The sequence below is a fragment of the Mustela lutreola genome, chromosome 1 (assembly GCF_030435805.1).
Source record: "Mustela lutreola isolate mMusLut2 chromosome 1, mMusLut2.pri, whole genome shotgun sequence".
Classification (NCBI taxonomy): Eukaryota; Metazoa; Chordata; class Mammalia; order Carnivora; family Mustelidae; genus Mustela; species Mustela lutreola.
Window position 1 is genome coordinate 279522935 of NC_081290.1, and position 27677 is coordinate 279550611.

At 36.5% G+C, this 27677-nt stretch overlaps 1 protein-coding gene across 1 annotated transcript; it reads left to right on the forward strand.

Moving 5' to 3' along the window:
* Window positions 1–1284: 1284 nt before the first annotated feature.
* Window positions 1285–27473, forward strand: LOC131822714 (membrane-spanning 4-domains subfamily A member 5-like). Its single transcript, XM_059159007.1, has 7 exons — window positions 1285–1492; window positions 3152–3205; window positions 7483–7626; window positions 14052–14108; window positions 21869–21988; window positions 24345–24462; window positions 27324–27473. Exons 2-6 carry the CDS (start codon window positions 3158–3160, stop codon window positions 24450–24452), a joined length of 477 nt encoding a protein of 158 aa, XP_059014990.1. The 5' UTR covers window positions 1285–1492; window positions 3152–3157; the 3' UTR covers window positions 24453–24462; window positions 27324–27473.
* Window positions 27474–27677: the final 204 nt, after the last annotated feature.

Sequence of the window (27677 nt, forward strand, 5' to 3'; positions counted from 1 at the left end):
TTAGTCTGGCCTCCACCTTTCCCCTAAAACTTCTCTGACAATGACAGAGGGGACCTTCATATTACAAAATCTAATGGCCAATGCTCAGTGCTCATCTTCAGGGACCATCCAGGAGGCTTTTCCCATAACTCTGCATTTTCTTTCTTAGATTCCAGAACGCTTCAGGTCCTTTTGTGGCCATGCTTTTTGTCTCCTACACCAAGTCACATTCATTTCCCTGACCTCCGAACACTGGTTCTTGTCTCCTCCATCCACACCTACCTCCAAGTTAAGCTCTATGAGGTTCAGGGACATGCACGTATTCTCTTCACTACTCTAGCCCCAATATGTGAAACAGTACCTGACACACAGCAGTGTTTAATAAATAATTTGCTCAACAAAATATACCATATGTAACACACCTGACACTGAAACCCTCAACAAATGTTCCTTCTGCTCCCTGTGAAAAGGTTGCCTTTAGTTAGTCGTCAAAGCCAAGCATTTATTCCTGCAAACTGGGACTCGGTATAAACCGAGGGAATTTGAGTGGATGACCTTCTATTCATTTATTCATTTCTACCATGTGCCAGACACAGTGCCCTTACGCTGAGCGTTTAGTGATTTGTTTGTTCAAGAAAAAAGGTCCTGCATGGTATCTGCCTCATGGAGATGGCACTCAAGTTAGGGTTTGAACATCTTAGTTGTCAGGAACTAATGACAGCAATTTTTAAAAATATTTTATTTATTTTGATAGAGGGAGAGCAAGAAGCACTCACAAGCAGGGGGAGCTGCAGGCAGAGGGAGAGGGAGAAGCAGACTCCCTAGAGTCCCATGCGGGTTTGGATCCAGGACCCCCATATCGTGACCTGAGCCAAAGGCAGACAGACGCTTAACCAACTCAGCCACAGGCGTCCCTGATGATGGCAAATTTTAAGCTTAACCCGATGGCAGTTTTCAGAGTAAGTTAGTGTGGATGTGGGAAGTACACAGAACACGGATTATCTCATTGTGCAGGGAACCAATCTAAAGAACAGGGAACGGAAATATTTTGCCCAGGCATTTCACGTATCTAATAAAAAGGAGAGTCAAGGACCCAAACCCCAGGTTTGCTGACCAGTCCTCTTCCCTCGACACCGTGTAGAAAGGATGTCTGCTGATGCTAGCGTAGCAGAAAAATGGAGAGGAGGACATATATTTGCTTGCTGGAGCGGTGTCTGCCCAGGAGCAGCCCGGATGGTGGCCAGAGTGCCCTGCCGGCACAGGCGGGAAAGGCTGGCCCGTGTCGGCTCCTCCTCCGCTCCCCATCTCCCGCCCAGCCAGTGTTCCGGGGGCCAGCGCTCCGCAGACCCCGGAGGCCCCCAGCGCGCCACTCCTCGCGCTGCGCCGCCACGCCGCGCTCCCGACCGCAACCGCGGCGTTGGAACCGCTCGAGGGGGGGGATGAGGGGCGCCGCTCAAGGAGGGGGTGCCCGCTGGGCCAGCGCCGCCGCCGGGACTCCGGGAGGAGCCGAAAGGTAGGGCACTGAGGGCGCCACCTGGCGGATCACGCCCCGCCGGCCCCGCCGGCCCCTGTGATCACGTGACCGCAGGGAGCCCCCCCCCCCCCTCCGAGGTCGGCGCGGACCGCTCTGAAAGCAGGCGTTCCCAAAGCTGGTTCTTGTTTGAGTCTCAGTATTGTGCCAGTTTCTCCCGTTTGCTCCCCCAACACAGTCCTTCAGGGTGTTTCGGCTTGGGGTCTTTTGGTTTGGGTTTGGTTTTGGGGTTTTGGTTGTTTTGTTTTCGCTGCTGAGAAAACAACCTTTGAAGGAATAAATGATACGGTCAAGGCCACGTAGTAACTTGTTACGGACAAAATTTGATTCTTTCCACTGTACCTTTCTACATTTTCTGAGTGTCAAGCGTCAAGAGTCCCCCTCAGGGGCAACTCAGATTGTAAGATTTGCCGGTGTATGTAAATAGAAGGGAAAGTTGTTAGACTTAAGGTATGGCTGTAGATAAGAGGTTGAGGAATAAAAGAAGGTCCATCAGACATTGGAGATCCTGGAGAGCAGGTTCTCAAAGGCGTGTGAGGAAAGTGAGAAGACAGGGCCATTAAAAATAAATAAATAAAAAGACTTGTATAGCAAGAATCAAAAACTGTCTCTTACTGGTTTTACCAAAATGAAGATACAACTATTGTAATGTAAGAACAGATACGTTTATATAAGGTAAGGGCAAGAAGTCAGCCAGCTCTCCAAAAGAAACTAGAAGGAGAAAATTGAAAGCCATCAGAAACTCAGGAAGTTCTTCTCCCCTCTGTCTTCATGTTTTTGTGTGTCCTTTCTGTTCATCTCACACTCAAAACTCCCTTTCTCTACCATTTTGTCCATTAGGGTGGAGCATGACACACCATAGCTCCCAAGGTTTTAGATCTTCTCACATGGAGACCAGCCCAAATAACCTGGGAGAGCACATTATGGACCCAATTTGAGTTAGATCTTCACCTTTGGCCCTATCGGGAAAAATTCTCACGGATATTAAATATGCATTCGAGGAAGGACTCATAGGAGTTCTACAGAAATCTCAAAGGTTATCCACAATTGTAATGATAGATATCTATGAGTTTTACTTGGCTTACCTATTGAACACATCTCCTACATTTTTGTGGGTCCCTACCTCGTGAAGCTACCTTTCCAAAACAGGATATATGACACTTTATTTCTCAGCTTCCCTTGCAGCTGATATAGGCATGTGAATGGAGTCTATCAGTTGGGTGCCCCTGTACCAGATTTTAATTAGGAAATAAATAGCGTAGAGTAAGAGACTAAAACACAGCAAACAGAAGTCCAGTTTCCCAGACCCCATAAACTGCGGGGACATCGGTAATTTCTAGAGGGATTGATGAATCAGAGCAGCCACCCCAGACAATTTGCTTGCAGCCCAATTTAAGGATGGCAAATGAATAAAACTATTTGAGAAATAATTATTTGAATTTTTTCAAGATAACCATCTTGATGGTTTGATGAAAAACATCTCTCAGGGAACTACAAAACAGTGAAAAATTAGCAGCTCTAGAAGTAGATTATCCTCTTGATTTTAAGTGTCTTACCCAAGAAAATAATATTAATTTGTCCTCATATTTTATGACAAAAGAGAAATACATTTATCCTTTCATTTCTATTCTGTATCTTTAGTGAAAAATGCCAAGACGTCATCTGTGGATAAGAAAGGAAACAAGATTGTTGGGGGTAAGAACTAAGTACTACTTGAGCAAGTAAATGATTACAGACTAATGAAAAGACTTTAACCATGTCTATTATGATCTTCCCAAATGGAGGAGAGTTAAGAGTTATGTAAATACCTGCACTTTCCACTTGCAGCCTGATTGGATAAGCTGTATATCATGCTAAAGTTAAATAAAGCAGAGATTATTAATCTATCAACTACATTTACATAACCCCAAACCATCACAACCTCATCGTACTCCCAGAAAATATCCTTTGAGTAGAAAATTCCTTTTGGGCATCAATAAATCATCTCATGCTAAGCTAATGATAACATGGTCCCAAATGAGATGGCCAGATTGTGGAAACTATATTCAGAAACTGCAGACATAAAGCTTTGTAGACATTGATCATAATGGCACTATGTTCTTGACTTCGTCCCCTAATCATGCCACTGTTTCCCCAATCAGGTCCCATCAGATGTAGCAGGGTCTATCCCTTTGCCTTATCTACCCATATTGCTGGGTGATAGAGCCAGATTAGGAATCAAACCATCAGGTGTAAAGCTTCGTCCAAGGATATTCCCAACATCTCAAGTCTGTTAATGCCTTATCATTTATAAGTGATCTGAAATCACTTATTTCAGATTTACCCAATCCTCTGCTAGACTTGAACTAGAAGTTTACATTAAAGCAAGCAATGAATCCAGAATTTTATCTCCTCATTCCCAATATTATGATACTAAAGATTTTGATTCCTAATCCCCTTGCCCACTTATCTGTTCTGGGTGTTGAGAAGAACAGTTAAAATGTATCTTGAGAATAAATAGGTCTGTTACTGACCACATTACTGCCCATATAATGAAATCTACCATTACCCAAGTGTTTGGGTCTCATTTCATTCAATAAAAACATCCCAGCTTGCAGCTCTAGACAAGATGGAGTAGACACACTTCCTATTTCTATCACTGATTGCAGCTAAAACTTGAAACAAATATAAGACAACTCTGAAAGGTACAGATGAGGCAGAAGAGCTAGGGACCTTGGAATCCAAGGAATGACACGGTGGTGAGTTTCCTGGCTTTTTTGTGATTTTTTTTTTTGGTTGGTTTTTGGTTTTTTGCTTTATGCAAAACTGAGTGATCAAGAAAACTGTAACCAAAACACTTGGATAAGAGTGTATATATATATAGTGTGTGTGTGTGTGTGTGTGTGTGTGTGTGTGTGTGATGGGGTGTATCACCTGTATATATCACCTGTGTGATATATATACACCTGTGTGTATATATAGGCATGTTATAGGCAGGTGTTATATGCCTATGTTATAGACAGGTGATGGGGTGACATACATATGTTATAGGCATATGTTATAGGACCTTGTTATAGGCAGGTGATGGGGTGACATACATATGTATGTCCCTAGAAGAGCTAGGGACATACATATGTATGTCACCCCATCACCTGCCTATAACAAGGTCCCTCCCCTTCCTCAGGGTGGTATCAGGAGGCAGCTAAGTGGGAAGCTAAGGCCTTCATCATCTCTCAGCTGGAATGAGCCCCCTATCCTAACCCCCACCCTAGTGTCAGTAGAGGCCACATGGGGAGGAAATAATGTGGTGACTTTACCTCAACCAGCCCTGGTGATATCCGCAGAGGCTTAGTGGGGAACCCTATGGTGCCCCTCTCCCCCACAGTGTCAATGGAGTATGAATAGGGTATCAAACTCCTACATAGCAGTGGCCATGGGTGGCCATGCCCCCATATCCTTGCCAACACAGTACAAGAGAAGACTTGCTGAAGCAAAAGACTTAAGTGATATGTTTTATAAACTATACTAAAATATATAAGCATAAAATTTACCATCAAATCCATTTTTAAGTGTATTGGTTCAGAGGCATCAAGTACATCCACACTGTTGGGCAACCATCACCACTGTCCCTCCACAGAACTCTTCCCATCTTGCAAAACTAAAACTCTATACCTGCTAAATAATAACTCCCCTATTCCCTCTCCCTCTCTGTAGCACTTGGCAGTAACAATTCTACTTTCTGTCTCTATGAATTTGACTGCTCTAGTACCTCAGATACATGCAATCATGTAGCAATTGTTCTTTTGTGATGAGCTTATTTCAACTAGTATATTGTCTCCCAGGTTTATCCATGATTTAGTTTAAGTCAGAATTTCCTTCTTTTTCAAGGCTGAATAATACTTCCTTGTATGTATAACTACACTTTGTTTATCCATTCATCCGTCAATAGACACTTGGCTATTGTGAATAATGCTGCTATGAACATAGGTGTAAAATGTCTCTTTGAGTCCCTGCTTTCAGTTCTTCGTGTGTGTGTGTGTGTGTGTGTGTGTGTGTGTGTGTGTATGGAAATGCTGGGTCATATTGTTCTATGTTTAACCTTTAAGAAACTTTCCATAGTAGTAGTAGCATTTTACATCCCTACCTATAGTAGGATCCAATTCCTTCACATCCCCTTCAATGCTTGTATTCTTTTTTGATGATAGCCATTCTAATAGGTATAAAGTGGTACCTTACTGTGGTTTGATTAGCATTTCCCTAATGATTGGTTAGGAGGTTGAGCATCTTTTCATGTTCTTATTGGCCATTTGCATATCTTCTTTAGAGAAATGTCAAGTCCTTTGTTCATTTCTTAATTGGATTGTATGTTTTTGCTGTTATTGTTGAGTGATAGGAGTTCTTTATATTTTCTGGATATTTACTCCTTATCAGATACATAATTCACAAATTTCTCTACCATTTTATGGGTTGCTTTTTCACTCTGCTGATTGTGTTCTTTGATGCACAGTTTTAAATTTTGATGTACTTCAATTCATCCATTTTTTTCCAAGAGTCATTACCAAATCCAACGTCATGAAGCTTGTCTCCTCTATATTTTCTACTAAGAGTTTGTTGTGTCATTCCAGCCTATTGATGGCGATTGGGGCTGGGGGAGGTGTACGGTAGGAAACGTGTTTCTGCCTGACTTAGACATTATACCAAGGTCTAGTTCATCATTCTGATATTGTACTCTAAGTTACATGAGATGTAACCATTGGGAGAATCCAGGTTCAGCATGCACAGAACCTCTCTGTACTATTTCTGAAAATTCCTGTGAATTTATAATTATTTAAAAATAAAAGTTTTTAAAGATCCTATATCCTTCACTAAACTCAGATTTCAGACAAAGTCATCATATTTTATGAAGCTCCACTACCTATCTACTCCAATGTCCCCTTGCTTCCTTCCCCAGACACAGCCTGTCAGAAATGCCACTAAATGCATAGTTATATGTTGCTTGGAAGGCAGAGTACTCTCTAAATGAGAGAAATATCCCCACCAACTAGCCACATCTTTATTTGCCTCATAATTCGCTTCAGAACAGAAGTTTATTGCAAACTTCAAGTTAAAGTTATCCCGTATGAGGGAATCTGTGAGAAAAAAGTTGTCAGTGTCCCCAGGTCTCACAGAAATATGAGTAAGGCAAGAGATGCTAGTTTCTGAACTCCAGTATAACTGCTGCAGGTTTTTTTCAGACTAACTCCTGTGTTTGGGTGGTAGAGATATAGGCAGGAGTAGTTTATTCAGCTGTGCCAGCAGGAAGCACACCGGAGAAACATCTATCTGAAAACCAACTGAAAGTTCTTACAGTGAGTTGTGACTTTAGGTAGTAAGCTTTTAATTTTCCTCCTCCTTTGACTCAAACTATCACAACTGATCTGGCTTCAGTGGACAGAGATCCTCCTCAAATTCCATACCTGATAATGATTCCTAGAAAGAGTTCTAGGAAACCAGGAATCCCAAGGGTTCACTATCTTTCTTTGACTCTTCTTTATAAAGCACAGCAGACTCTGCTATAAACCATAGTTACAAATGACTTGAGGGCGGGTAGAACAGAAGGAATCAAATTTTGGGAAGATGAGAGAAGGGCACATAAGATCAGAAATACCAAGCCTGATACAAGAGCTGTGTCTGCAGATGTGGATTGTTGGCCGCATAGCCACTGACGAATATTGAGGGAGATCAGTTCTTCCAGGGCTCGAGGGCTCATGCCATATGACCACTTGAACCAAGTAGATAAACAAGCCCCTAGTACAGTTTTATGGGGCATGTAAATAGTTGCTGCATCTTAAAACTGTTCTGAAATGATAAGAAAACTTCCTCATTTGAATTAAGTGTTGAGAATCTTAAAAAGTTGTCATCTGCCTTCTCCATCTTTACTTTTTCTTGATGTTTTCCTTTCTAAGGTTGGGCCTGAAAAGTAGTAAGTAATTAGTGGCATTCTTTTCTTCCAGGCTATAGAAATAATGACTGGTCTGAACATTTATGGCGTGGGACTGCTGTGGACATATTTGTTTCTCTCACAACCTTCTGCATTTGAAAAATCATATATTCCTCTCTCAGCAGTAACAGGGTACCCATATTGGTCATCTCCATGTGTAAGTGAATAATCTGCTCCCTGGTTGTTATTCATTAATTTATTCATCATATTTAATAACTGTTTCTGAAGCAAGCAGTGTGTCAGAACAGAAAAAATTCACAATCCCTATTTTCAATGAATGAATTCTTATATCTAGTTGAAAAGGAATATATCAGAATGAAAAAAAAAAAACCTAGATTTTTACCAGTAACATTCTTTCATAATAAGAATATGCCTTTGTTAAAGGGACACTTTTACATGCTCTTTGGATAAGGGGTACAATAGTAAGATGCACAGGGGGCATTTGGAGAAAATAGAAAATGGTTGATGACCATTCCACTACCCATAGGTCATTTATTTTGCAAGTGGGACAAGTAAAATGAGAAATCATAATTGGTAGGGAAATGTAGGACATATAGAATTTAAGTAGGGAAAGAAAAATGAAATCTTTTTGTTCTGTTGGTCCAAGAAGAATTTGACAGAATTAAAGAGAAATCTCTAAAGAAAATTTTATCATGTCTGAGAGTATGGTGGATGATGCAACATTATCCCCACAAAATCCTGAGTAAAAATCTTAATAATAATAATAATAATAATACACTTGAAATTTAGTCATTTAGCCAGTACTTACTGATTACCCACTATGTGTCCTGTTCTTGGTGCCGGAACTATAACAAACAAAACAGACCCCAGAGCTTTATTCTAGCAGGGATAGTGTGTTGGAATATGATAAGGCTATAGCAGTAAAACAGAAAAAGTAGAGTAAGGGGAGTGAAGGTTCTGGGAAAGCAACAAAAGCATACAAGTTATTTTTTTTTAATTGGATGTTAGAAGCAGTCCTCATTGAAAAAAATTACTATTAGTAATCTATTGTTATAGAGAAGCCATGACAAAACTCAGTGGCACACAACCAAAAGTACAGTTGACCCTTGAATAATGTGGAGGTTAGGGACACTTACCCCCTGTGCATATTACTCAACATAGTACTGGAAGTCCTAGCCATAGCAATAAGGCAAGAAAAAGAAATAAGGAGCATCCATATTGGTAACTAAGAAGTTAAACTGTCACATGATGATATGATTGTATACAAAGAAAATTGTAAAGACTCCACCAAAACCTACTAGAAGTAATAAATGAATTCAGTACACTTACAGGATACATAGCTATTATCCATAAATCAATAAAATTTCTATATACTAATAACACTAATAACAAAGTAGCAATAAGAGAAATTAACAACACCATTTACAATTGCACCAAAAAAAAAAAAAAAAAAACATAAAATATACCTAGGAATAAATTCAGCCAAAGAGGTGAAAGACCTATACTCTGAAAAGTATAAAGCATTTATGAAAGAAACTGAAGGCAACACAAACAAATGGAGAGATATACTGTGCTCATGGATTGGAAGAATTAGTATTGTTAAAATGTCTATGTATTCAATGTAACCTAGAGGTTCAATTCAATCCCTATTAAAAAAAAAACAGCAGCAGTTTTTACAAAATTAGAAACAAGTAATACTAACATTTGTATGAGACCACAAAAGACCCTGAGTAGCCAAAGTAATCCTGAGAAAGAAAAACAAAGCAGTAGGTATCATTATCCCAGATTTCAAGATATACTACAAAGCTGTAGTAATCAAACAGTCTGGTGGGTATTATGGAGGGCATGTATTGCATGGAACACAGGGTATGGTACATAAACAATGAATTCTGGAACACTGAAAAGAAATTTTAAAAATAAATAGCAATTTTTTAAAAAACAGTATGATACTGGGACAAAAACAGACACATAGATCGATGGAACAGAATAGAGAGCCCAGAAATAAACCCATGGTTGTATGATCAATTAATTTGTGGCAAAGGAGGCAAGAATATACAATGAGGAAAAGACAGTCTCTTTAATAAATGGTGCTGGAAAAACTGGATAGCTACATGTAGAAGAATGAAACTGGACTTTTTAAAAATAGTCAAAATGGATTAAAACCTAAATGTGAGACCTGAAACCATAACAATCATAGAGGAGAGCACAGGCAGTAATTTCTCTGACATTGGCTATAGCAATATTTTTCTAGATGTGAATTCTAAGGCAAGGGAAACAAAAACAAAAACTATTCAGACTACATTAGGATAACTTTTTCACAGCAAAGGAAACCATCAACAAAACTAAAAGACAACCTACTGAGTGGGAGAAGATATTTGCAAATGATAGATTCGATAGGGGGTTAATAAATAAACATTTTCCCAAAGAAGACATACACATGGTGAACAGACAGATGAAAAGATGCTCAACATTACTAATCATCAGGAAGACAACCTTAATCACACAGGAACATTGCCAGCCCCGGCTTGGCTCACATCTGCTAACATCTCAGCCAAAGCAAATAAAATGGCCAATTTATAATTTGGGGGACAAAGAAATATAGTCCAACCACAATGAGACCATGGCAAGGGTATGGAAATATGTTACTATCTGGAAGAAAGAATTGGGGCCAATAATTCAAAATACCACAATGATATTTGAACAAATATTTGAAAAAGTGAGTTTTTGCCAAATCTGGAGAACATTCTAGGACAGGAATCAGCCAGAACAAAGTCTTCAATGACTGATGTGCCTGCAATACTCCTTAAAAAGTATGGCCAGGATTGCCAAAGTTGAGTGAGAAAGAACAAGAGTAGCAAAAAAAAACAAAAAAAAACATGTCAGAAAAATAATGGAGGCCAAATACCATAGACTCCAAGAGCCATTGTAAGGACTTTGGCTTTTTAGTGTATGTGAAATCAGACTTATTATAGTGTTTGAAGAGCAGAGTTAAATCATCTGGCTTAAGTTTTAAAAGGATCACTTTGGCTGCTGTGTTCTAAAGATAATGAAGGGGGGGCGAGGAGACCTTTTAGACCTTTAGCTACTGAAGAAATCCAGACGATACTCAAACAGGGTTGGTAGTAGTGAGAGTGGTTAAAAATAACATAATTTTAAGAGTTAATTTAATATCCTGATGGATTGGTGTGGCATATAAGAGAAGTTAAGGGGAATGCTCAAGTGGGGTTTAAGCTAACAGAAGGAGTGGATTGTCATCAAGTGATAAGGGAAAACTATGGGTAGAGCTGGTTTTCAGGGAAGATAATGAGTTTGTTTTGAACCTTTAGAGTTTGAGATATCTGTTTAATTCTCAACTGGAGATCCTGAGTAGCTTGTTAGATATAGACTCTAGAGTTTGGAAGAAAGAGCTAGGCTCCAGGTATGAGCCTGGGAGTCACTGGCAGGTAGATTTTGAAACCCATCAAACTGGTTGAGATTACCCAGTAAGTGGGTGAAAATATAGAAGATGACCCAGGGCTAGAGCTTCACTGTCTAGTACAGCAGCCACGGGTCACAGGTAGCTACTGAGCACTCAAAATGGGGCTAAACCACACTGAGAAGTGCTGCAATATAAAATACACACCAGAGTTCTAAAACTTAATATGCACAAAAAGAATGTAAAATATAGCACAATTTTGAATTGATTCTATGTTGAAATGATAGTATTTTAGATCTCTAGGATTATATAATACAAATTATTAAAATAAATTTCACATGTTTATATTTACTTTTTTAAATTTTACTTTTATTTCTTCATATATTTATGTAAAATTAAACCTTTGAAACAATCACTTTATTGCTATTTCTTTACACTTTTGTAAATCTTTCTATTCTTTTACTAGTGAAGTATAATTGACATACAATGTTATATGTTTCATGTGTACAACATATTGATTTGACAATTCTATACATTACTCAGTGCTCACTATAATTGTAGTCACCACCTGTCACCATGCAACATCATTACAGTATTATTGGCTATGTTCTCTATGCTTCACTTTTTATCTTTGTGGCTCATTTATTTTATAACTGGAAGTTAGTTCCTTTTAATCTCTTCATCTGTTTTGCCCATCCCCCACCCAACTCCCTTCTGGCAACCACCAATTTGTTCCCTGTATTAAGAGTCTGTTTGGTTTTTTGGGTTTTTTTTTTCTTTTGTTTTTTAAGTTGCACATATAAGTATAATTATATCTATTTTTCTTTTTCAGGATGACTTATTTCACTTAGCATAATACCCTCTATATCCACCCATGTTGTCATGAATGGCAAAATATACCATTTTGTGCCTGAGTAATATTCCATTGTGTTTGTTTGATGTGTGTGTGTATGTATGTGCACATGCACAAACACATCATTTCTTTATTCATGTATCAATGAATACTTGGGTTGCCTTCATATCTTGGCTATTGTAAATAATACTGCAATAAACATAGGGGTGCCTGTATCTTTTTGAATTGGTGTTTTTGTTTTCTGTGAGTAAATACCCAGGAATGGAATTACTGCATTCTATGGTTTTTATAATTTTTATTTTTTTGAGAAAACTTCATAGTATTTTCCACAGTGGTTGTACCAATTTACATTCACACTAACAGTGCACAAAGATTCCCTTTTCTCCATGTCCTTGCCAACTTTTGTTTATTTCATTTTACTTTTCTTAGGGTGTACTGGAAAACCTAAAATTCCATATTTTCCTTGCATCACATTTCTATTGGACAGCCCTGAACAATAGTATTCTGACTGAAGATAGTGCCATGGTTAGATTGTTTTACTGTTGTCAGTTTATGAGTGGTAAGAGATTAGATCTGAGAAAGCTAGGAGGCCACCATAGCTCAGATAACAAAAATGAGCACCTTAATCCAATTTTAAAAGTACTAAATACACAGGTTCTAAATGAAAACAGTAATCAATTGTATTAATATATCAAATAATACTACAATCACGAGGACATTAGATTACTAATATTTGCATGAAGTTATTAAAACATTGACTCAAAATTTCAATGAAAGAAAAAATTTTAAGTTTTTTCACTCATTGTAAGATATTCCAAAAGGAAGTTGCTGACAGTGAATTAGATTTGGTATATTAGCATCTATATTAATTCTCTGAATTATCAAAGGCTGTTAGAATTTTGTGAGTTAGGTGTTATTGTTTGTTATCCTGTTTTTAAATTTTTAACATATAAATAAAACATACATACACAAAAATCTAAAATCTTAATTGTACATCTCAGCTACCACAAAATTGTTATATCAGTGTATCAACACGCAGGTCAAAAAATTTTTTTAGAAAAAATTCTAGGATCTCAGAAGTTCCTCTCATGTCCCTTCTTTCTCCCTCCTACCCTAATCATTAACCTGATTTCAGATATTATATATTTCTTTTAAGTGTTTTTAAACTTTATATAAGTAGAATCATATAGTGTGTATTATTAGGTATCTGGCTTCTTTGCTCAATTGGGATTGTGAGTCCCATCCTTGTTATTGATACAGTAATTATTCATTCATTATTATTGCTGATTAACATTCCATTATATTAATCTACTATGTTTAAATAATCTAATGAATGAACATTTAGGTTGCTTCCAGTATGAAATATAATACTTTCAGGGGCCACATAAGGAAAGGAAATCTGAAAAATACAGTTCTGAGCCTCAGGTGCAAGCAGTAGGACCAAGCTGGCTATAAATAACTCAGTGAATTCTTCCATATGTAACTATTACAACAACAACAACACTGTAAGACAGAAAGGTAGAAAAATACAAATCCCCATTTTACCAATGAAAAAAGCAAAACTAATGAAAGGATAGGTAATTCCTACTGAGTCACATAGAAAACAAAGTACAAAGAATTCGAATTTAGATCCTCCAGACACTAAAAGGCTACTTAGTATTGACATGTTAGTGGTCCCATTTTTTGTGGGGCAAGAACATTCCTTCTCTTTACTACTAACTGAATAGTTAATTTTTTTAAATCTGTGGGAAGTTTCCATGCATGCATAAAACTTCATCAATTAAAAAAAAATAAGTTTCTGATATACCCTGTCATGTTTCTAACAAGTTTTAGAAATGATGGAAATTTTCAGAACAAGCTACTCACAGAAGACATTATGTGATCTTATATTTAAATATGTAAAATGAAACTTAAATATTTTCTGAATTATATTTTCCATTACTAAAATATTTTTAACATTATATTAAAAGTACTTGCATGTGAAATCACCAAAATATAATATTGTCTATCAGTAAATCCATTAACTGGATATATTTTCTTGTCATTCACCTTATGGGATCAATAAATTATTACTGACAAAAATCTAAGTAAAGTTTGACACTTTTTTGCCCTATGAAGTCAACTTGAGGTGCCCATGGTTCCAGTTCTAATGACATGTTACATTACTGAACAGAGACTTTATGCCTTCTCCATCTCTGTACTACAGAACCTTTGAATTATTTTCTGAACGATTGTCTCAATGGTCCCCCTAAAGAATTAAGATGATATCCTTCATGTTATAGCATTCCATAATTCTCTTACTGTTCATATATAAACATGGCTGGGTATTAATAAACATGATCTTTGTTTCCAGTTTATCTTCTCAGGAGCCCTTGCAGTAATAGTAGAGAGGAGGCGTACAGTATTCTTGGTAAGTCAGAATGTTTGTAACAACTCTAGAGATAACAGTTTTATTTGCCAAAAGAAGGAGGATCAGTAAAGAGGTAGCATTCTCTCTGAGTCCCTTGAGAAAGATATCAGATATACTACAAAACTATAGTAATCCAAATTGGATGGTGCTGGCATAATATAGACACAGACCCATGGAACAGAATCAAGAGCCTGGAATTAAATCACTGCACTTACAGTCAGCCAATATTCGATAAGGGACTCAAGAATACTCAACTGGGAAAGAATAGTGTTTCCAACAAATGGTACTGGGAAAACCAGATACACAACATGCAGAACAATGAAATTGGACCCCCATCTTACACCACTGTTATTTTAAAAACATACTTCTAAGAAGACGTTGGAAAAGATATATTTCTTGTGAACTTTAACTAAAGGAAGACTATTTTAATATTATACAGAGTAGGCTTTAAAGCAAAAATTATCAAAGATTTTTATTAGAAAGGGACACTGCATAATAATCAAAGATTTAGTCCAACATAATGTATAAATATCCTAAATATCTGTTCACCTATTAATGTAGCTTCAAAATAAGACAATAAAATTGACAAAATTGAAAAGAAAAAGAAATCTGCAATCATATTTGGAAACCTTATGCAAATTTCTACCAGAGAATAGAAAAAAGAAGGTAATACCTCCCAACCCATTATGACAATAGTATATCATTGATCCTAAAACTCTACCAGGATCTTACAAGAAAAGAAAATTACAGACCAAAATCTCTCATGACCATAGATGTAAAAATACTAAATCATACATATATATGTATATATGCAAATAAAATATAAACTATTGTGAAAAATACAAATAGAGTATTGTGAAAAATATAAAAATAATGATACATCATGTCTAATTCCAGAAATGCAAATTTAGATTAACACCAATGTGGGGGCGCCTGGGTGGCTCATTCAGTTAAGCATCTAACTCTTGATTTTGGCTCAGGTTGTGATCTCATGGTGTGAGCTCTGTGCTGGGCTCCATATCTGGTGTGGAGACTAAGATTCTCTCTCTCCCCATGCCTCTCTACCCCCTCTCCTTCTCAAAAGAAAGAAAGAAAGGAAACCATCTATCTCATCTTAACAGTGATTTTTTTGGATTTGACAACAAAACCAAAGGCAGAAAAGGTGAAAATAAACAAATGGAACTATACCAAATTAAGAAGCTTCTTCACAGCAAAGAAAACCATCAACAAAGGGAAAAGCCGATCTCTGTAATGGGAGAAATGGTTACAAATCATATAGCAGATAAGGGGTTAACATCCAAAATATATAAAGATCAAATATAACTCAATAGCAAAAAAAAAAAAAAAAAAAAAAAAGTTTAAAAATGGGCAGAGGATTGAAATTGACTTTTTAAAAAAGTTTTTATTTAAATCCCAGTTAATTAACATACAGTGTAATATTAGCTTCAGGTGTACAATATAGTGATTCAAAACTTTCATACAATACCAGCTGCTCACCACAAGTGCACTCATTAATTCCTGTCCCTGGTTTAACCCATCTCTCGCCCACCTACTTTATGGTAACTGTCAGTTTGTTCTCTACAGTGAAGAGTCTTTTTCTTGGGGGTGCCTGGGTGGCTCAGTGGGTTAAGCCTCTGCCTTAGGCTCAGGTCATGATCTCAGGGTCCTGGGATTGAGCCCCACATCGGGTTCTCTGCTCAGCAGGGAGCCTGCTTCCCCCTCTCTCTCTGCCTTCTGTTCTGCCTACTTGTGATCTCTCTCTGTCAAATAAATAAAGTGTTAAAAAAATTTTCTTTAAAAAAAGAAGAGTCTTTTTCTTGGTTTGCCTCCTTCTCTTTTTTCCCCCTTTGTTCATTTGTTTCTTAAATTCTGCATATGAGTGAAATCGTATGGAATTTGTCTTTCTTTGACTGACTTATTTCACTTAGCATAATACTCTCTAGCTCCATCCATGTTGTTGCAAATGACAAGATTTTATTTCTTTTCATGCCATTATATATAAAATATCACATCTTCTTACCCATTCATCAGTTGATGGACACTTGGGCTGTTTCTATAATTTGGCTATTGTTGATAAAGCTGCTATAAATATCAGGGTACGTGTAGCCCTTTGAATTAGTTTTTTTGTATTATTTGAGTAAATACCTGATAAATACAATAATAATACAATTTCTGGATCACAAGGTAGTTCCATTTTAATTTTTTGAAGAACCTCCATACTGTTTTCCAAAGTGGCTGCATCGGTTTGCATTCCCACCAAGAGGGCAAGATGGTTCTCCTTTCTTCACACCCTCACCAGCACCTATTGTTTTCAAATGAAAAGAAGCTCAGCATCTCTAAACACCAAGGCAATGTCTATCAAAACCATAATGAGCCATCACCTCACACCTGTCAGAATGGCTAAAATCAAAATAGCAAGAAATAACAAGTGTTGGTGAAAAAGTGGAGAAAAGAAAACTCTCATGTACTGTTGGTAGGAATGATTGGTAAAGTCACCATAGAAAACAATATGAAAGAGCATCAAAAAATTAAAATGGAACTACCATGCGATCCAGCAATTCCATTTCCAGGTATTTATCTGAAGAAAACAAAAATATTAACTTGAAAAGATATATGCATCCCTATGTTCACTGCAGCATTATTTACAACAGCCAAGATATGAAAATAACCTACATGCCCATTGGCAGATGAATGATTAAACAAAATGTGATGTATATATCACAGACCCACACACACATATATATGTCATTCATATATATATATATATATATATATGTATATACATATATATATATATATATATATTCATTCAATGGAATATAATTCACTCATGAAAAAGAATGAATTTTTGTTTCATTGATTCTTCTTCTACCCACTTAAGCCCCCATGTTGCATCACCACTTCCTCATATCAGGGAGATCATATGATTGTTGTCTTTCTCTGCTTGACTTATTTCGCTAAGCATGATACTCTCTAGTTCCATCCATCTTGTCACAACAAGATGGAATTGGGAGGGAGACAAACCATAAGTGACTCTTAATCTCACAAAACAGAGGGTTGCTGGGGGGAGGGGGGTTGGGAGAAGGGGTGGGGTTATGGACATTGGGGAGGATGTGTGCTTTGGTGAGTGCTGTGAAGTGTGTAAACCTGGTGATTCACAGACCTGTACCCCTGGGGATAACAATATATGTTTATAAAAAATAAAAAATTAAAAAAAAATTAAAAAGTGAAATCCCCTACCTCTTTAAAACAAAAAGAAAAAAGAATGAATTTTTGCCATTTGCAACAACATGGGTGGACCTCCAGGGCATCATCATACTAAGTGAAATAAATCAAATGGAGAAAGACAAATACTGTATAATTTGATCTAGAAAAATCTTTCTTTCTCTCTCTCTCTCTCTCTCTCTCTCTATATATATATATATATATATATGCACACATGTGCTCACAGACACACACACACAGACACACACACACACACACACACACACACACACCAATAAGCAAACATTATACACCCAGAAAACAGATTGGTGATTGCCAGAAGTGGAGGTTGAGGGTCTGTAGAATGGGTGAAGGGAGTTCAAAAGGTGCATACTTCCGATTGTAAAACCAGTCATAGGGATGTGCAATAGGACAATTACATTGTTACTAACACTGTATTGTATATTTGAAAGTTGTTAAGAGAGTAAAACTTAAAAGTTCTCATCACTATAATACAATTTTTTAAACATTTAAAATTTTATTTTCTGTGTATACACAGCACATTAATTACTTTATATAAGCAATCACTGGCTGTCCAAAAACTGAGGGAAGCTTCATTCTAAATATAGCAACAATTCCATAACTTGGAATCCAGCACTTGTACAAAAATCACCATGCTGGCCTATAAATTTTAAAATAATATAAATAATAAAATTTTTTGTAACTATGTATGATGATGGATGTTAACTATACTTATTGTGGTGTTCATTTTGTAATATGTACAAATATCGAGTCATTATATTGTATATCTGAAACCAATATAATGATGTATGCTAATTATATACCTCAATTTAAAAGCTGTTATTGTCTTTTCTATATTATAACATGTATGAGTATAATATTTTACAAAATAACACTAAGGCAAGAATTAAAGTACTATAAATTTGTTACATTCCATATGAAGTGAGATAATATTGAGTAAAATGTGAAAAATTAAGGATACATACAGTAGAACCTAAACTATTCAATAATACAAAAATATGCAGATAAAAAAGCCCACAGAGGAAATAAAAGTTTAAAAACTATTTTAACCCAAATGCAAACAGAATAATGAAGAACAACAACAACAAAAAAATAGGATATGTAATCGTATCACATGTAAATAGACAAACACTCCAATTAAAAGTCCAGGTTGGATAAAAAATAATGCCCAACTATTCACTGTCTGTAAGAAGCTTGTTTTTAATATAAGGACAAATATAGATTTCAAGTAATAATAGGAAAAAATACATGAAAGAATGTATATACATGAGCATAAGGAAGCTCATGTGGTCACAATAATCAAAGACCAATAAATGTCAAGACATAACATGTCACTAGAAATAGAGGCATTTTGGTGTAATAAATGTTAATTCTTCAGGAATACATAACTCCCCAAAATGTATATGTATCTAATATTATAAATTTAAGATAAATGGTGTAAAAACTAAGGAAATAAAAGAGGAAATAGAAAAATCCATAATCATAGTAGATTTTGACATGTCTCTCTAAGTAATTGATAAAACAAGGGGGCAAAAACCAGGAGTAGAAAATTAAAACATTTGACCTCATTTACCTTTGTAAAACACACTACACCAAAGGACTGTAGAACACATGCTCTTTTAAACTGTACGGTGTATATTCATCAAGATATGGCATACACTGAACGAGAAAAGAAGCAACAACAAATTTCACTAGACTGAATGTAATATTGTAGAATAGTTTTACTATTCTTACTACAGGCAACCTATTGAATGGAAATAGAAATGACTTAAGAGGAAATAGAATTAAATTAAAAATCAGTTATTAAATGTCCAAAAGGGATCCAAATATTTGTAAATTACACAGCACATTTAATCACAAATTTTAGAAAATATTTTGAACTGAATAATGGAAACACTACATGTCAATATTTTTGAGATAAAGCAATGCTTCAAGGAAATTTACAGCATTGAAAGTATATATTAGAGGGGTGCCTTGGTGGCACAGTTGGTTGAGAGTCCAATTCTTGGCTTTGGCTCAGGTCATGATCTCTGGTGGTGAGACTGAGGCCCACGTTGGGCTCTGTGCTCAGGGAAGAGTCTGCTTAGGACTCTCTCTCTGTCCCTCGGCCCCTCCTCAGCCCCACTTCCTGCACACACGTGCACACATGCTCTCTGTTGCTCTTTCTCTAAAATAACTGGATAAATCTTTTAAAAAAACACATAGAACTATATATTAGGAAAGATGAAGTGTTTAAAATCCAATTTCCAACTTAAAAAGCTAGAAAAGTAAGCACATATTTAATACAAAGTAAATAGTAAGAAATAATAAAGAGCAGATGTCACTAAAACAGAAAATAGATAAATAATAAAGAAACTAGCAAAGCTGAAAATGTGTTCTTTGAAAATATTAATAAGGTTGATAAACCTCTGGTAAGACTAATTGGCAAAACAATAAAATACAAATTACAGTATCAGAAATGAAAGATGGAATATCACTACAGGTCCTAGAGACAGTAAAAAAATAAGGAAATACTACAAATGACACTATACTATGAAATCATGAAAAATGAACTTACAAAACAGAAACAAGAAGTAGAAAACATAATTATCTCCGCATTTGTTAAAGGAATTATATTAATCATTAAAAATCTTTCCATGAAGAAAATTCAAGACACACATGTTAAGTAATACATTTATCAAGGATTTAATAAACAAATGATATCACATGGTACACAAAAGATTTCAGAAAAGAAAGGGGAAGGAACATTTCCCAGCTGACTTTTTGGAGTCCAACAAGATCCTGACACCAAAAATTTGCAAGAACCTTGAAAGAAAAGAAACACTATCTGTAATGAATGGTGATGTCAAAATGCTTAAATATCATAAATCATGTTCAGTGATATTTTTAAAAGCATAATGGACTGAAATTTATTCCAGGAATGCAAGCTTGGTTCAATATTCAGAAAACAACAGATAAAGAGATGAAGGAAAATCATTTGAAATGTTTGAGAGTTTTTTTAGGGGTACCTAAGTGATACAGTTAAGTGTCTGATTCTTGGTTTTGGCTCAGCTGGTGAGATCTTGGGGTTGTGGGATCAAGCCCCACACTGGGCTCCAAGCTGCGCACGGGCCCTTCTCGGGACTTTTTCTCTGTCTTCCTCTGCCCCTCCCCCTGCTCTCATTCTCTGTCTCTTTCCCTCTCTCTTTCTCAAATAAGTAAATAAATCTTTTAAAAATGTTTTTTTAAAGCTCTTATTGAACTATTAATAGAAAGGAACATCCTCAACCTGCTAAGGGACACTTACAAAAAAAAAAAAAAAAACAGTATAGTTAATATTACACTAATGGTGAAAGACTAAATGGTTTCCCTTTGGATCAGAAGTGTGCAAGAAATTATTATTTCACCAAATTTTTTAATATTGTGCAGGAGTTCTTTTTTTAAGATTGCATTTATTTATTTGTCAGGGAGAGAGAGAAAGCTATTGTGCAAGAGTTCTTGTCCAGTGCAGTAAGTCAAGAAGAAATAAAAGGCATAAGTTTAAAAAGTTAACAGTAATTCCTACTTTAATCATAGATACCCTTATACATATTTAATCATAGATATCCTTATACATCCTAAGAATGTATCTCTGAAAATCATAGATACCCTTATACATCCTCATGTATGGACAAAGTGTAATCATGCAACAACATTATACATATGTATTGTCCCAAATACATAGCCTGACAGGAGTATGACCTAAAAATAGAGCAGGCACCACCAGCAATGTCATCCTCCACCATCTTCAAGATAAAATCCTAAATATTTATCTAAATATCACCTGTCTCTCCCAACAAAATTCCCTGTGACTCCTCTTCTTGCACTGTTAAATGAATCGTGGCAAACTCCTAGAATATTGGGTCTCTGGGGACCAGAACTTATCGGCATGTTTGTTTGATTGTTTTGTTGCTGCTGTTAGCATTCTTTTACATTCTATTCGTATTTTCTTTCAAGATTTTATTTATTTATTTGACAGAGAGAGAGAGATCACTAGTAGGCAGAGAGAGAGGGGAAATCAGGCTCCTCACTGAGCAGAGAGTCTGATGCAGGGCTTGATCTGAGGACCCTGAGATCATGATCTGAACCAAAGGCAGAGGCTTAACCCACTGAGCCACCCAGGGCCCCCTTCTATTTCTATTTAGTATGCACTTGCTTGCCTTCCCCAGTGGTCTTCCTTGAGTGCAGAGACCACTACTTTTCTCCCTCTTCATCTAGTAAGACAGACGATAGTGTGCATGGTACAGAACTAACATTCAATAATTATTTGTCAGGGAAGGAATAAACATATGCACGCTACATCAAAAGTCTTATTTTTTTCCAAAATTGTTTAGTTCTCTTGGGCTCCTGACAAATCCACAATTCTGACGGTCCTTTTAATGACCTTACTATTCAGAAAAGGTCAGAATTTATATAAATCTTCTACTTGAATATACTTGACAGTGATGTATATGGATAAAGTCCAGTGACCAGGTGACTCTTTTTATCTATTTTAGCTGTCCTATACCATAATACTGAACATTTTAAGTGCCTGCATTGCAGTGAGTGGTCTGCTTTTACTATCAGTTGAGTTTATTATGTATAGTCTGAGTACATACGCTACTATTTGGCCAGAGGTAAGTACCAAGTTTCTGTGAAAATCTCACCACAAATTTAGAATTAGATTTAACTTATTTGATGAGTGATCCAAGTATTTAAGTATTGTGCAATATATGACAGTGACCTTTATCATGTCCTTGTGACCTTTAACATATCTGGTGCATGTACATACTACAAATGTGGTTCAAACTACAGGTCACATTTCTCAACCTCGGATTGCCCAAAGTAAGCAAACGGAATGTATTATAAATATTAATAGATCTATTTTGAGTGATTTAGCATTTTACTCAGTTCTGGTCTCACCTGGTATCCAAGATCTTTTTACAATAGGCAGCTCAGTTCTTTCAAGGTCACCACATCTCTGAGGACAGTTTGCCCAGGCCTTAAATGATCAATTTTATTACAGCATGATTTGATTTTCAAAGAAGGAGAAAACATCCTTATGTACTTGTGACACCTAGGGCTTTATGTTCTTCGGGGATATAATCGTCAAGAGCAAATAAATCTGGACTCCATAGAGATGTATAATTTGGAATGTATGTATATCCAGATCCCTATGCACGTGACTATCAGACATTTTTGGACTGCCTGCTTTGGGTCTGTCAGTCTGCCCATCAGCAGGTCTGTGTGAGTCTTTCTAAGTGTGTCCATGTTTGTGCTTCAGAATCTGTGTTTATTTCTGTTTCTGTCTGTGTGGAACTGTGGATATCGGTGTACTTCACAATATAGGTTTGCTCATGTGCAGGGGAGAAGAAGCTAGGAAATCAAGGAGATGAGAATCAGTGCTAAGCAAGTTGAGTAGAAGTTAAGACCATAATTCTAAAGCCTTTTCTGTGGATTCCTCTCTTTTCGTTCTATTCTATCTACCCAGTTGCTTGACAAAGGTCGAAAGACCTGGGCTTTTGACCAAGACCTAGAAACCAACTTTTCTTTCTCAATTTCTAATTGAGCCCTATGGAGGTTGCCAGTTTTTGAATTCTTAGCCTAATACGGCAAGCTCCCCTTCCTTCAACATCCCGAACTCTTGGTCAATTAGCTTGTTCCAAAGCATATGTTTGTTTGCATTTTGCTGATTTTTTTCTTATTTTTACATAGCTTTGAGAGTGATTTTACAGCAAGTGGGATTGTAAACTTCCTCAAGAAATGATTTATGTCTCTGACCCAATTAAAGAAATAAGCTAAGAAATGTTAAGCTGCTTGTTCAGGGTCAGAGCTATTTACTTGCAGAACATTCATTCTCGTAAAAAAAAAAAAAAAAAAAAAAAAGGCTCTAAATTTCAAGTTATTTCACTACACAAAATTGAGTTCTAACAGAAATCCATTATATGACACAGCAAAAAGCCACCTTACTGCTGCAGGGAATGCTAATATTTTAGGACACTTACCCTGAAGGATACCTTAAAGTAAAAATAAACGTCCAGATATTACTTAAGATTATATTTGCATAACAGAAATGTCTCATTTTACTGGGCTGGAGTGCAATTATAACCTTGATTCTTTCCTTTTTCCAATTTATCTCTTAAACCACCAATGTTTGTATTAGCAAGAAATCCGAGGTCTCCCTCCTGAGGTCATTTCTTTCCTGGTGATCCTCTCAAGTTACTCAAGAACACTGAGAACCAGAGATTCCATATGAACTTCAGACCCCGAGTTGCTACAATCGCAGAGCATCTCAATGGCCTAATCGCATACCCATAATTTCACTTACTATTATATGGTGTCAGGATTGAAAACTGGTCCCAGTAGCCCTTGGTCGCCTTGTCACAAAGGTGCTTTGGGTGTTGCAGGCTTCCATTATTCTATCCTGCAAATATCCAGCTATCCTGCAAGGACACAGGTCTATTGGGGCTTATAGTCAGAGGCATAATCCCAGGAAGAAACCACCTCCCCAGAAGACGTATAAGCCCTTTGTTGACCCTGAGTCACAAACCCAGACATTTTTTTTCCTTCACGGTAAGTTCTTCTATACCGCCATATCCCAGAAGAGGCCTAATTCTTAACATCTCTCTGTTAGATTAGCTCTGTAACACTTGACCTCAAAAGTATCTCGGTTCCACCTTCTCCAGAGGCTCATTGGCCTCAGTGAAAATTCGCTTTCCTTATCCACAACAACACCCAGGAAAACACAGTTGATGATTCTCATTAGTCATTTGGCAGAAAATTGTTGGCCTAATCTAATTGTCAATAATTATCAGTTACCATTATGATCAAGAAAAGTAGAAATAAATACCCATGGCTTTAGGGGATGGGGATCTATCGAGTAGTTTTTCTCTTTTATTTTTCATCTTCCTGCAATTGTACAATTCCTTATTATTTCTAATGTGTTAATATATAAAGATCTGTAAGGAATCTATATTTTATTTTTGGAAACAGAGAAGTGGTAAAATTCTTTCAGAATATCTGTTCCTATTCACCTTCCTCGAGTTGTTTTTGACGTGTACAGTGGTCCGTTGGGGATACAAAGCAAAATATCACAGATAATAAAGACATGGTGAGTATCTCGTTTCTCCCTTGGCGAATTAGAAGGTAGTGGCTTCTGCTATGAGCCCTCTTTGAGGAACCGAACTAAGGTTTTGATAAGAATTTAGTGTCCTCTCAAAGCTGTGTTATAGGTAGCTGAAAACACCCTGCACTCCTGTGTACTAAATGGGTTTCTCTACAATTGAGGGTAAATAATTTGCTCTAGACAAATGTACATCATATTGCATAATATTTTTATGTTCGCACCTCATGAGAGAACAGGATAGAAGATGTGTGATTTGCTGGCTCGAGTCTGTTTAATCTGACGGACATTTCACTGGAAACAAACAAACAAACAAACAAACAAAAAACTTTGTGGAGGTTGTGACCAGGTGCAGGGATTTGGGATGCTAAAAAAATCACAGTTTTCAAAGTTTGAGAGAACATGTTGGGTAGCAAAGTGCAGAACCTTTAGTGTTTTCAGAAACTGTGATTTTGACATAACTGGAAAGGTGCAAAAGATGGTATAAGTGCCATTTTTAGTAAAAGCCATCCTCCTACTTCCTCCACATCAGCTACTTCAAGTCTAAAGACAAGCTTTATCTCCAACTGATGTCAACATCACTGAATCTGAGAACTTTAGTAAAAGATACATCTGTCCTTTCCTCCCCAATGCCCATACCAAAGGTCCAGGCTTCAGGATTAATACAATTATAAGAACTACCCAGAAGGAGCACTAAGTTAATTGTAGAGGAGAGAGTAATTTGTCCGTAAATTCTAAACCAGATACATAGAGAGATTTAGGAAATGACAAGTAGAAATCAGAATGTCTAGGACCTGGGGGTCTTGGACAGATGTAGAAAAAATATTTGGCAGAAAAGAGGGAAGGAGATCCTTACAGATTCTGTTTTCAAATATTCTTGGTCCTAAGACTTCATAAGTACTTGGATGAAGCCACTGATACCCAGATAATATCACCCTCCACTTCAAGCATCTGCTAAAGATAGGCACTGAAACAATCATACTGAAGTACAAATGACTGAGATCAAGTCAACCATTGTTCTGATAGGAGTACAGAAATACAAATTGCCCAAATAATGTGGGGAAAAAAATGGAAGAGGCCAAAGGAAACCTTTGATCTAAGCTATGAGGTAAGGAACAATGATATGGGTAAATCCCAGCTTTGAAAGCTATACCACAGACTGTTAAGTTTTATTCCTAGCTAAAGTGTCCTGTGTGGAATGTACAATGATGGAAATTATAGAACACCAGAATATGCGAAAGCTTCCTCAAGCAACATGTTTCTTAGGATATAAAAAACTAACAATGGGGAGGAAAACTTTACAGAAAATTTACTGAAAGGCAATCAGGGACCCAGCCCTCAGGTTTTCAATACCCTAATTTCTCTGGAATGACATCTTACTCACATATTCTCAAAAGGAATTTCCTTTTGCAGTAAAAAATGGAGATATAGCCTCTGAGTATCAAGAGAGTAGAAAATCCAAAGGGAGAAGTTTTTGCAGATAATCCCATCTCTGTGCCTAATTATCAGATTAATTCAAAATAGAGATTATTTAAGCAAAGCAATCTGCAGATTAAGATAATAAACTAAACAAGGCATATTTATAGAATGGTAAGTAGATTAATGAGTATGGAGTATGATCTGTGTGGCCGTCAGTGGTGGGACATGGGAGATAAGAAAGTAGATTGAGTCTAAATTATTACAGAAATGAATGTTGTGCTATAAGAACAAACTCTCATTTTGTAAGTGTTGCCTGCCTAAATTTTAATTTTGGGAGATGGATAAAAGGAGGAGAATATATATATATATATATATATATATATATATATATATATACATATATATATATATATAATTTTCACATCAAAATGATTGTCAGATTTTTTTCTCCCATTTGAGAGAGCTTCTCAGCAGCAGCCTGGCCAGGGCAGTTGGGTTATGGTTGTACTCTTAAATGGAAGAAAAGACAAAGAAATGATTTTGTGGGTGAGATGATAAGTTCAGCTTGAAAAATATTTGAAGTGCTTTGGGATCATCTAAGTTGAAACCTCTAGTAAAAGCTGGAAATATAAGCCTATAACTAGAGTGGTCTAGGATTAAGATTCAGCATGAGGATTGCTATAAATTTATAGGTGGTTGACCAAGCTGTAGGTATAAATGGTGTTGCCCATGGAGAAACTGTAGATCTAAAGCTGGAAGAGTCAAGGGACAGAATAGGAGTATAAGAAGGCCCAGGTAAAAAAGCCAAGTTAAAGGTCAAGTTTGTGGGACCAGAAAATGATGGCCAAGTAGTAAAATGAGAAGCAGTAAAATGGGAATGCCTTTCATTTTCTCTAAAACCATTCAAACTAAGAATTTAAAAAAGAAATTATGGTTCTAGCCAAAAGGAAGATAAACATACACATACATACACACACATCAAATTCATAATTCTCCTATGAATAAATTGGAAGAAAAAGTATAAGTTGGACACATAAGAATGTATAATTTCCTATTCAGAATTTAAACTGGTAGGTATTCAACAGTACACTAAATAATGCAATTTAGTTTGAGTAGAAAGCTATATGTTCTTATGTGATCAATCTGTATTTAGGGATCTATCTATTCACATAGCATTGTTTTTGGCTATCAACCCAAAGAAACAAAAAAGAAGGAAGGGAGAAAGAAAAGGAAGAGAAGTAGAAAGGGAGAGAGGAAAAAGGGAGGAAGGAAATTTTTTTAAAGCAGCAAAAGCACATGGATTAATTTTTTAAAACTCAAGGATAAGAACTTTCCAATGCGCATTCTTTCTAAATTCTACTCAACGTCCTGAAATTCTTTATTTTGGAGTATATTAATGATTCAATTTACTAACATCCAACTTACCTCAGGTGCATGGCAGAAGGGGATCCTTTTCCTACATATTAAAGAACCATTATGACCTCAGTCAAGGAGAAAAGTTTAGTGGTGAATGAAGAACTTCATTTTGTTCAAAAGGCTTCTTGGAAAATGCGTTTTAATTAAGTCCACCTGAGTATATCCTTTCCCCCATTTCATTAATAAAAATTTAAATTGATAAGTATGGTTTTTCTTCTGTGTGGGGTGGTGAGCATAAATTAATCTCAAACTGAATCTGGTCAGAGATTCTCCCATACAAGAGAAATTCTAAAAATGGGTACATGTTTCTAGAGTGAGATTCAGATCTAATATTATAGGATGATATGCTAAATGCTGACTCAAGGAAA